This window comes from Drosophila persimilis, unplaced genomic scaffold (genome assembly GCF_003286085.1).
Source record: "Drosophila persimilis strain 14011-0111.01,24,50 unplaced genomic scaffold, DperRS2 tig00000002-arrow-pilon, whole genome shotgun sequence".
NCBI lineage: Eukaryota > Metazoa > Arthropoda > Insecta > Diptera > Drosophilidae > Drosophila > Drosophila persimilis.
Window position 1 is genome coordinate 20262390 of NW_020825289.1, and position 11233 is coordinate 20273622.

Below are 11233 nucleotides of genomic sequence, written 5' to 3' on the forward strand. Positions count from 1 at the left end.
ACAGGCACTCGACTCAAACAATATTTGCTCGTGAGATAAGCATCATCAAAGCTAAAAGAACTCTAAGAGGTGATAGTGTGGACATAAAACAAACAAGATTTGGAAAAGTAAATAGTGTCTGCTCTCGGTTACTTTATGCAAATGAAAATACGTCTATAATTTCCAAGTAAGTCCAAATCTGATTGCAAAAATTCTTCCTTCCTTTCTTTGTTCGTTTGGTTCTATTGCAAAATAACACGGAACATGACAGAAGGAGTTTTTCGTTTGTGGTGGAGATCCTCTCCCCTTTCTATTAATATTATTCTTAGTAATACTAGTATACAGATTTATAGCTGGGAAACATTTTGAGTGGCTGAAAGGGATTCACAAAAAGACGTTTCGTGAGGGAAACCCCCTCTCAGAGGTCAGAGATCTCGGGGACTTTTGAATTTGTTTGAAAAGTATCAGGGGGATCGAAAAATATTCCATCGGTAAACAAGAGGTTACCAGAAGAATACAAAAACAATATAGAAGAAATTATTGTTTTGTCATTTTTGTATGGCACAGATTTCAGATTCTGCATGAGACTAGAAAAACGACATAAACACACACGACACGCCGATTCATGGTACCTTTGAACCGAGCATGATAATGCCAATCCGTTGATAAGGAGGCAGTTCCACTTAAAAACCGACTCAAACTGGTTTGAGTGTCTGAAGCTGAAGCGCCTGGACTGCTCGCCAGCATTCAGACTGAACCATGTGCTATATGTGCTCGCGCTACCAGATTCGACCTTAATCGCTGATAAGACAGCATCGATGTCCGTTATACCAGTTCGAGATGATCAGGGTGCAATCCGCAAACCGGTTACAGCCGGCTGTCCTCCAACAATCGCCCAGCCCCCCTTTACAGGGTATGGGGTTTCTATTAAACATATTACAACACGTTTTTAGCAGCTCTTTGAATTTAATGTTCACTTTTATTATGCCACGGAGTGTTATGTCACTTTGTTAACATTCCTCCAAGACGCTAAGACTGTTGGCGGCTGGAGCCTCGACAGCAGTGGTCTGATCTACACTGAAGTCCTCCCTGGCCTCGGTGGTCTTTCGCACGCTCGCTGCAATGATCGAATCTTTTTTCCGGCCTCGCACCAAGCGCTGGAGACGGTGCTCTTCCCACTCCTTGCGATGCACTTTCTTGCGGTGGGCATGCATGTTGGCATTCGAGTTGAAGGTCTGTGTGCAATGCGGGCAGGTGTACAGAACTTCGCCCGTATGCGTTGTCAAATGCTCCTAAAAAAGACGCGAAGGTTCAAAGGCTATCAAACAGAGAAAGACGTTCCCTTGGCTTACCCGCAATTCGTTTGGTCGCTTGAAGGCCTTCTCACACATCGGACACTGGTGATTGCGGGCCGTGTTGTGGGTGTACTTGATGTGGTGCTGATGGGCCTGGAGGCTGGGTGAAATCTTGAGGCACAGCTCGCACTGCATCGGCTGTAGGTTCTCGACAGTGTGCATCATTTTGATGTGACGCGCCAGTCCGTATTTGGTGGTTAATTTGGAGTCGCACAGATGACACTCGATGGTAGCCTGCGGAGCGCCCGTGTGCTCCTCCATGTGGCGAGCGAGAGCCTCCCGCCCACGTATGGACTTGCCGCAAACGTCGCAAATCTTTGCATATAAATTCAAGTGTACGAGCTTAAAATGCTGCTGCATGGTATATTTGGTGGGGAAGCTGCAGAATATAATAAAAGATAAATAAAAGGAAAGGAAACTCTCCTCAGGGAGACTCACGTCTTCTCGCAGTTGGTGCATTTCACCTGGCACTGCTCCTTGGGAATGTGCGTTAGCTTGTGTCGTTCGCAGACGACAGCGCTGTAGAAGCTCTTGGAACAATGATCGCACTGGTAGTGACGGCCCTGCGACTTGACGTCGTGCATTCGCATGTGGAGTTCAAGGCTTCGCCTCTGGCCCATTACGCGATCACAGATTTTGCACTTGAAGAGGTCGGGATCCTCGTGGCGTCGCAGATGATCGACCAGTACGCCGCGCTTTCTGAACTTTCGGTTACAGCAGACGGCGTATCCACGCTGATTGTGTTTCTCTCGCACATGGACCAGCATCTCAGAGAAACCCTCCATGGGGGCACTGCACACATGACACTGCATCTTGTAGTGTTGCCTGATGTAGTCATTGAACTCGCTAGACTTCTGAAGATTATAGACGAGGGTTTTTTTTGGCTTCTCCGCTAGCCGAACTCGGCCACGACCGCGGCCCCTTCCACGAACCTTTCGAGTGATTTTCGGTTTAGGTTCCTCAATATCATCAACTTCCGTGGCACAGCCACTGCGTGACTCAAAGTCTTGCTCCTCCTGATCCTCCAGCACATCAGCTATTGTTAGATCTGCCTCGGGGTACTCAATTTTAATCTCGTTCAAATTGATCTGTTCCAGCACGTTCTGAAATTCTTCGTCACTTGAAGCAGCCCGGGTCTTGCGGGGACGACCCCGCCTGCGCTTCACGGCAGCTGCCACGCTTTGCACGTTCTCATCCTTTACAGTACCGCCATAAACGGCTGCAACTACTGCTGTTGGAGTGGTCTGATTCTCCGCGACGTTCTCCTCGGCCTGCTTTGTTTCCAGTTCGGTCAGGGCTTTGTGGGCATTCTCCACGGTTAAATAGAAGTTGTGAAACAGCAACAATTGTTCCCAGCATGATCCGCACACGTAGCCATCGACAGAATCATTAAACTGCAATTCAGCGCAAAATTCATTAGAAATTTAAGTCAAGCCACAGACGGCTCATTCTGTTTTTGTTTACCCGCAACCAAAAGTGTTTTTCAATTATTTGCCTTAATCCGAGCGAGTCAGCTTCGACGGAATCGAACTTTATATTGCTAATGGCGTCGTCCACACGATGAGTGCATAGAAAGCACGGCATTGTGATTCTAATTGCCAATAATTAACGAAAATGTGGTACAAAGTTTTTTATTAAACTAAAAAAAATGGCACAGCTGATTGATACTGTCACTGAATTGTTGAATATAGTGAGACCGTATGTCAAAATCAGAAAAAAACCTGGCGTGTGACCGAGAGAAATATATGTATGCATTTCTTAGGTTTTGTAATAGTAATAAATTGACTAGTTCTAATCAGCTCCATAGGTAATGAAGCTATGGGTTCAAGATCAGTAACTTTTACTTTTCATATTAATTATGTTGCGAATTTGATTGCCCAAGAACATAAACAAAACAACTAAAATAAGGTAGATGTCTTATGGCCCTATGACACTAGACTTTGCTAACTTTGCTGTGAAAAGAGAGACAGCATGAGAGACAAAACGCAAAATTAGTGTTCATAGGTCCTCTCAACACGTCATTCGAAGAATTAAGAGACTTTCTGTGACAAAATGATGATGATGTGACAGCAAAATTGGATCTGAAAAGTGTTACAGATCTGTCTCTGTTTTTGGAGGTGGTCAGTTAGCAAACTCTAATGTCATAGGGCTATTAGTATATTTGTTGGCTTGCGAATTAGGTCATACTAATGCCAAACTGAAAATGTCGCTACTTTGGGATTAATTTAAGCAATTTAATTTAATTTGTTAATACGCCGAGCTTTGTTTACGCAATGGCCACGCAGTTTATGAGCAATGAACACACAAATCATTCACCTTCAGGCGAATAGACGTGTAAGTCCGATTCAGATCAGATGGACTGCTTATCTGAACGCTCTATCAATGCCATAAACAAGACAAACGTTTTTCATATATGCTTATCTTCACTGTTTTCGTATTTTCAGCTGCTAAAGCCATTATATTAGCCAACTCGGAGAGAATTTAGCCAGAGATGGATGTGCAGACAAGCCGTGTTGTTCCAGACGGTGGCTGGGGATGGGTTGTGGTGGCAGCTGTGGCCGTCATCAATGTAAGCAATCGTCAACTGCGTTTTAGAATTTAAAATAAACTAATCCATTGTTCGTTCTTCGCCTTCACAGATGACGAATCAGTCCATATTGTCCGTATTTGGGCAACTTTTTGTGGGGGAGCTGCGTCGGATGAATGAGGACACCTTTACATCGGCGCTGATTACGAATTTAAACAGCTTGGCCTTGAACTTCTCGGGCTTGTTCGTTGGGCCGGCTATCAAGAGCTTTAAGCCGCGCAATGTGGCAGCCACCGGTTGCGTTTTGGTCTCCTTTGGCCTGGCGCTGTGCTCGTTTGCTACAGAGAGTTGGCATTTTATCGTCGGCTACAGCTTCTTTGTGGGCTTCGGCCTGGGACTTATTTCGCCTTCCACATTTATGGCCATCAATTCCTACTTCAGCAACAAGCGGGGCCGTGCCGTGGGCGTCTCCCTGGCTGGTGCTGGCGTTGGACAAGTGCTCATACCTCACGTTGTACGATATTTCCTGGATAACCACGGCTTTCGTTTTGCAGTCCTGGCTATGTCTGCGCTTTCCCTGACCGGGGTACGTCTTTAACGACAAATTTAATCCAATCGTAAATTAAATCCAATTATACTCTTCGTTCTAGCTCTTTGGTGCCATGTTTTTGAAACCCCTGCATCCTCCCGTCAAACACAATAACCGCCGACACATTCGCCTTTTGGCCGAAACGGATGGGGAGAAGGGACAAACGAGCCCCTTGCAGATTGTCGTTGTAGCGACCCAAAGCAAGATGGATGAAGCCCATTTAAAGAGCGAGTCCCTGTGCCGACGAATGGGTAACCGCTTGGTCCAAGCCATGGACTTGGAACTCCTTAAGGACGGTGTGTTCTGGAGCATCATTGTTGGCATGGCGCTGGTCTACACGGCCACCATCAACTTTACCATGATCTATCCCGACTTTCTCGGCCAGACAGCTGGTCTGAATAGCACAGCGGTGGCCTTCTGCATGTCCGTGGTGGCTGGTGCCGATATCGTATGTCGCCTGCTGCTGCCCTGCATTACAGATCACCTGAGGATACCCTACCGAGTGGTGTTCCTGCTCGGTACTGCTGGCCTACTCTTTGCACGTCTCGTGCTGGCGGAGAGTCAAGACCTGGGCGTCATAATTGCCATGTCCATACTGATGGGAATGATGAAGTCTGCCACGGTGATCAACAACAATCTCACCATATCGGCGCACTGTCGCTCGGATAAGTTGGCCGGCGGACTTGGGCTGAGCATGATGTCAAAGGGCGTGATTGTCATAACAGTGGGACAACTGCTTGGATGGGTACGCGACTACGCCGACTCTTATGTCATCTGCCTGTACGCCCAGATATTGCTCCTGCTAGTAGTGGTCCTGGCCTGGGCACCGGAGATTTATTACCGTTTCCGCATGCAGAAACGTACCTCCTCCAAGTCCATGGAGACTACACTTGATGCCGCCGAAGAGGGTGCCAAACTGAACTCTTGAATCTCGTGGGATTGGTCTAGGATAGGGGATGGGGCATTTATGATGTGATAATCGACGCTTTGAAATAGCTTCGAAAGTGAGCCACTCTTTGTGTGCCCTGGTGGCTATTCAAAGCGTCGATGGATGGATAGTATTCGGGTTGTGAGCATAGACCAGTGCCATGTGCGCTATGTATTAGGATTAAGGCTTTTTCGACTATTTATTATATTACCATGTAGCACTCAGAGACTTATCTTTTGTACTGCCGCAAGAGCCAAAACAAAAACACAAATATAATTACATATGACAAAAACCAAATTTTATTTTTCTGACGACCGTTTTCAACGCCTTCAAAGCAGATCTAACTTTAATTTTCAATCCATTCTATTCGATTATTGGGCGAGAATAGCACTGCTGCCAGTGCCCGATATCTCGGACTCGCCCGATTCGGTGTTATAGAACAGACGACGCTCCACACCCTCCTTGGTGATAATGCCAACGCGCACCACACCGCCAGAGCTTCCATCATGATAGATGGCATGTTGAACCGCTAAGAGGGTGAAATATGATTAATTCCAATTCGTATGGAAGTCCTACGCTGCTTACCTGTCTTGACAAATTTCACACACTCCTCTTTGCTCATACCCTCGTGGAAATGCTCTCGGACGTAGCCGTAAATGAAACTGGATCCCGATCCGCCAATGGTGCAGGGCTCGCGGGTAAGCATGCCACCCAACGGGATACTAAACACTTGACCACCGCGCTGCTCATCCCAGCCAGCAACAATGATTCCAGCTAGCAGGGAGTCGCGATAGTTGTAGCAGTAGTTACGGAACTCTGAGGCAGCCTCAAAGACCAGGGCATCCTTGCTGGTCTGGTTCTCGTGATAGTTCAACGAGTAGGCCACAATATCTGCGATGGCCTGGGTATCGGCGGCAGAGCCACTACGGCAGCAGTAAATTTTGTCTGTGATGCGAGTCAGCTTGTCGGTGACACGATTGGCCACATACGGTCCGGAGCTGGTACGGGAATCAGCTCCAATCACAACTCCTCCGTCGAATTCGACGGCCATGATTGTGGTCTGCAAATGTTTGAAGGAACGTTAAGTTATCACGAGCCTTGGGTTAAACTCGGGTTGCTACTTACGCCAGTGCTGACGGGTGTATCGGTAAAGTCCATCTCGTAAACCATTTTTGTTGTTTATCTAGTTCTTACAGTTCAATTTACAATTCAATTCTTTTTGTAGAAAAAGCGGCACGAAATGACTGGCTTGTTTTTGACAAGTGGTGCTAGATGTGCGATAGTCACGCGCGATAGCTATTTACTTACGGCTATCGATAGCAGCAGTGGCACATGCTTGTTTTGGTTGAGTTTTAAAATAATTTTTTGATTATGGCGTACGTTGCACTTAGCGAAGCCGAGAAAACGTTTATATTGCATGGCGTAGAGGTAGGTTACGACCAGCAGTAATGGGCCCTGTAATTAATGTGAATGGTCCTATGCCAGGAGGATTTTCGCTGCGATGGGCGGTCTCGTCGGGATTACCGGCCCATGGAGCTGGAGACTGGGCTGGTGAGCAATGCGAGTGGATCGGCTCGTCTCCGCTTAGCCAACACGGACATCCTCGTGGGCATCAAGACAGAAATCGATGTGCCCGATCCCTTGACTCCGGAATTCGGTAAACTCGAGTTCTTTGTGGATTGGTACGTTCAGCTATAGCTTTGCTATACTCCGACTGCATTATAAATCTGTTATCTTTCCAGCTCTGCTAATGCCACGCCAGAGTTTGAGGGTCGCGGCGGCTCAGACCTGGCCCAGGAGCTAGTGCTCGCTCTGGAAAATGCCTACGAATCCCCTTTAGCCTTTGACTATCGCACATTGTGCCTTATACCGGGTCAGCAGTGCTGGAAGCTCTATATTGACATCTTGGTATGTAAATGCTGGTTCCCCATGTCCTTGTTTTATGCAGCTTTTATTTGTAGATACTCGAGTGCGGTGGAAATCTTCACGACGCCGTTTCCCTGGCCGCCAAGGCAGCGTTGCACAACACAAAACTGCCGCGAGTAACTGCCTCCCTATTGGATGCCGGCGTCACGGATCTCATTATATCAGACAATCCGTACGACTGCACACGACTAACCATTGATACGGTTCCCCTGCTGGTCACTGTGTGCAAAATCGGCGACTATTGCCTTGTTGATCCCTCAGCGGAGGAGGAGGCTTGCAGCACTGTCAGCATAGTTGTATCCGTATCGATGCGGAATGGAGAAGGTAAGATGCAGACTAGCCCAATCCTAGGAAACTCTTGCTAATAAATACTGGCAGCCTTCCTTTCCGGCTCCCACATGACTGGCGGCGGCGCTATGCACAGAGATACCATGCGCAATTGCCTGAATCTCGGCCTGTCGATTGGCGAACAACTAAACACGCTGCTCGCAAAGGTGCTGAAGCAGGAGGAGGAGCGCGTGGGACCTAAGCGGCCCAAGACGGTTGGATTTCTTAAATAAAAAATCGTTGAATTGGTATGAAAATGTTGTATTTTGCTCGAACTGACATTGACTATTACTCGAGTGCGGGCTGGCTCTTTAAACTTATATTTAATTCAACATGAACACTTATTGATCTTTACGCTTCTTCGTCTGCCTGCTGGCTGGAAGCGGCTTCTTCTCCTTGGGCTCGGGCTGTTTACCCGTCAGAAATGAGGTCAACATTTCGCTGATCTCGGGCATATCGTTGGTCATCTGTAAAGCAATTCGATTGCATCAGTAATATCAATTTGAACATTGCATTTTAGTTACCTTGGGAAACTGCAAGTTGTCAATCTCTTTCTTAGTTTCGGGGTCGTTGATCATCTTGGGCAGCACCAGCATGAGCAGCAAAGGAAGAACCATCATCAGCACCATGGGGCTGAACATAAAGTCGGTTATCTGCAGGAAAATATAAATAAAATAAAATATATGGTTCTGTTCAAGTCTGGCCTTTATCGCTTCCCACCTTCCACTGCTCTCGTGCCTGGAAATACTTGAATGGCATCAGTGGCTTCATTCTCAGAGGGTAGGCCACCTGCATGATTTGCGCTGGCTGGACAAAGTTCACCTTGCGCGCACGGAACTTTCCCTTGGGATTGATTTCCACACGAACCTAAAAAGATATTGTATTGGACTCGTTACAGTATGGAATGTCTATTAGGTTTACAGGTACAGTAGTACTTACAGGCTCGTAGAACACGTCAGGATGATGCACGTCCAGCACATAGCTGCCGGAAGGAACTCCGCTGATGATGAACTGGCCATCTTCGCGCACGAAACCCTTGTACTCGCCATCATTGATGGTTATTGTCACATCCACTTGCCATTTATTCTCATCTTTATTTAGGGCACCGCCTGCACCTTGCCCTGGTCCCAGAATAGTGTCTGGTGGAGAAACTCGGCCTTCGATTGTGTACAGCCCTGAGACCTCATCCACCAGCTCGTCCTGGCCAATAACGATTTCGCAGCTGCTCAACGCAACGAACGTTGCAATAATAAGCAACTTAAACCACATTTTCTACTTAATTAATATTTTTTTCTCATAAAACTTTGTCGCAGGGTTGTCAGCTAGAGTGGAGAAACATCGATGTTAACATTGATGTCATCGATGTTTTAGATTACCACTAGCAGCATGTTATAGGCTATATTTCCACTATTATTAAACTGTTTGAGCTAATGATAAAATTAGTTTAAAGTACTTGCTTGAAGGATTTTTTTTTATTTTCCCTCAGCCAAATTTATGACACTACTAGTAATAAGTGGTGATAGTTGGGATGACAGGGATAAATCGAAAAAGCAACCATAACTAAACTTTTTCCCACCTCTAGAAGACCCACTTACGCTCCTTTATTTAAAAAGGATAAAATTTAAGTTAAACCGCGGAATAAATAACCAATAGATCTTGTTGTAGATCCATCCTATCCTTCATCTTGACTTAAAAAAATCACGATATGGTTCTCATAAGCTGCGCAATTCCTTGATTTTAATATTTAATATAATTAAAATATTAATTTTTTAATATCTATCACACGATTTCACACATTGTCTTTAAACGAAATTGGCTTGCCATTCAGTGTATGCTTCCCGCGATTTTTGGTTAATTTTACAGAATAGTTAATTTTCATAGTCAGTCCTGAATCTCCATATCTGTTCTCCAGAAAACTGCTGTCCACCGTGTACATGCCGCAAACAAAAGCATCCTTGCAGGCCTGTCCTAGTCTTGTCTGCCACTGCTTGTAATACCTGTATTTGCTGAGTTTTTCTTTCTTAGTGCGAAAGTCTAGCCAGTAGAACTCACTCAGAGTATCCAAGGCAATCAGTTCGATATTCTGGCCTGCCACATGGGACCACTTAGCTTGTCTGAGGCTGTTTATCACGTCTTCGGTTGAGAAGCAATTAATGAACTTAACTTTACGGGCACATTCCTTCGATATCTCCGCCTGTTCGGCCTCAGTGGGTACATCCTCCAATCCAGATCCAGTCCAATCCCGCAGCTCTACTCTGACGGCTTCTTCCAATGACTCCGTATTAACTTTGTGGCTGAGACTGATTAATGCGACGCTCCATTGCCTGCCTCCGTACTTGTAGGGAGCCAAGCAGTGCGCTATTAGCTTCTGCATCACAAGACTCTTACCGCTATTGCTTGGCCCCGAGATTTCAACTAGAGTCCCGTCCTCAAAGCCGCATTTGCCAAACACTTCGAAATGCAGCTGCTTAGAAGTCGATTTCCAATATTCCATTTGATTTGATTTGGGTAGTGTCTGGCTAACTAAATCGTTTAGTTTCGCCCACGTAATTTTAGGCCATTGATGCAAATATTTTCTAGTTAACGGGCGTATTCTTAGTACTTGCTTTTATTGTATTTTGACTAAAACAAGGCTTAAACAAAATAATTCAACAGAAAAACAGCAGTGTTGCTGGTATTTGAAGACAGGATGCGTGTATAGGCCTTTGTACACCCTATTTCGATAATTTTATATGAAGATAAAACGTAATTTATAAAGACCTTTTCTCAAATTGATATTCTTTAGACATATTCATGAATATTCTTAGTATCTTGTATATATTTATCTCGATCCTGATGCCTACGGAGCCTGGGGTGACAAACATATTCACAATTCTATAACATCCATTTCCCCCAGGGTATGTGTGCATGGAATGGGATTCATTGTTGTCAACCGGTTATGACGACTAATTCCTGGTTATTCTTTCTTCCGTCGAATATTACCATCTATATAGATCTTTCAGCCCTGCCCACATAATTCTATACGATTGATGAATCAATTCTCTACTTGACTGGCTTATTTTAAACACTTTCTTGTATTGGATTTTCCCTAAAAAAAGGTTTTAGCGAAAAAGGTCAAACAAAAAAAACATAAGTGTAGAATAGTATTATGAAATACGGGCGTGGTTCAGCACTGGTCTAGGCCTTTCGATGATCATCGATATGAAAGAAAGATTTGTCAGAATGCAGCTCTGTAAATAACAGATTTTCAATCTTCAAAATACATATTTAAAATGAAATGCACTCGTAAGTTATTTAGACCATTATAGAGCTGCACATAAAGTCGTCTTTAATCCAGTTTTTAAACTAAGTTTCTGGATCCTGATCCGAAATTCTTTAAGCCCCACCAAATTATGATTCATCATTGTCGTTGTCGTTCGGTAGCATCGGGCTGCTGAGTTGTTTTCGATTCAACGTCCAGAATCCGAGCTTAAAATACGATTTAATGCATAAACAGCTTACGCATGATTGTAAAATGACATTGAACTGATAAAGGATCGATGCGTCAGAATATTGCACAGCATAAATATATTTAAATATTGTTTTTACACATTTATGTTTTC

At 45.0% G+C, this 11233-nt stretch overlaps 6 protein-coding genes across 7 annotated transcripts; 2 read left to right on the plus strand and 4 right to left on the minus strand.

The window, feature by feature from the left end:
* Window positions 1-106: 106 nt before the first annotated feature.
* Window positions 107-5670, plus strand: LOC6600901 (monocarboxylate transporter 13). 2 transcript variants are annotated; one of them, XM_026985137.1, is made up of 4 exons: window positions 107-166; window positions 3779-3903; window positions 3974-4447; window positions 4512-5670. In XM_026985137.1, exons 2-4 carry the CDS (start codon window positions 3826-3828, stop codon window positions 5376-5378), a joined length of 1419 nt encoding a protein of 472 aa, XP_026840938.1. In that variant the 5' UTR covers window positions 107-166; window positions 3779-3825; the 3' UTR covers window positions 5379-5670. The 2 variants fall into 2 exon arrangements, with proteins under 2 accessions (XP_026840938.1, XP_002025965.1); XM_002025929.2 differs by lacking the exon at window positions 107-166 and adding an exon at window positions 3587-3668.
* On the minus strand, window positions 936-2938 carry LOC6600795 (transcription factor grauzone). Its single transcript, XM_002025930.2, has 4 exons — window positions 2799-2938; window positions 1773-2728; window positions 1332-1713; window positions 936-1271 (listed from the first exon to the last, which is right to left on the minus strand). Exons 1-4 carry the CDS (start codon window positions 2916-2918, stop codon window positions 990-992), a joined length of 1740 nt encoding a protein of 579 aa, XP_002025966.1. The 5' UTR covers window positions 2919-2938; the 3' UTR covers window positions 936-989.
* On the minus strand, window positions 5655-6597 carry LOC6600900 (proteasome subunit beta type-6). The gene is made up of 3 exons (XM_002025928.2): window positions 6504-6597; window positions 5964-6438; window positions 5655-5907 (listed from the first exon to the last, which is right to left on the minus strand). The coding sequence occupies exons 1-3, from the start codon at window positions 6546-6548 to the stop codon at window positions 5750-5752; spliced, it is 678 nt and encodes a 225-aa protein (XP_002025964.1). The 5' UTR covers window positions 6549-6597; the 3' UTR covers window positions 5655-5749.
* A 142-nt stretch (window positions 6598-6739) lies between these two features.
* Window positions 6740-7888, plus strand: LOC6600899 (exosome complex exonuclease RRP42). Its single transcript, XM_002025927.2, has 5 exons — window positions 6740-6806; window positions 6864-7060; window positions 7121-7286; window positions 7340-7628; window positions 7683-7888. The coding sequence occupies exons 1-5, from the start codon at window positions 6750-6752 to the stop codon at window positions 7862-7864; spliced, it is 891 nt and encodes a 296-aa protein (XP_002025963.1). The 5' UTR covers window positions 6740-6749; the 3' UTR covers window positions 7865-7888.
* On the minus strand, window positions 7877-8915 carry LOC6600898 (ER membrane protein complex subunit 7 homolog). The gene is made up of 4 exons (XM_002025926.2): window positions 8571-8915; window positions 8352-8498; window positions 8156-8284; window positions 7877-8098 (listed from the first exon to the last, which is right to left on the minus strand). The coding sequence occupies exons 1-4, from the start codon at window positions 8898-8900 to the stop codon at window positions 7973-7975; spliced, it is 732 nt and encodes a 243-aa protein (XP_002025962.1). The 5' UTR covers window positions 8901-8915; the 3' UTR covers window positions 7877-7972.
* Window positions 8916-9568: 653 nt separating this feature from the next.
* LOC6600897 lies at window positions 9569-10216 on the minus strand. The gene is made up of 2 exons (XM_026985059.1): window positions 9684-10216; window positions 9569-9628 (listed from the first exon to the last, which is right to left on the minus strand). Exons 1-2 carry the CDS (start codon window positions 10123-10125, stop codon window positions 9600-9602), a joined length of 471 nt encoding a protein of 156 aa, XP_026840860.1. The 5' UTR covers window positions 10126-10216; the 3' UTR covers window positions 9569-9599.
* Window positions 10217-11233: the final 1017 nt, after the last annotated feature.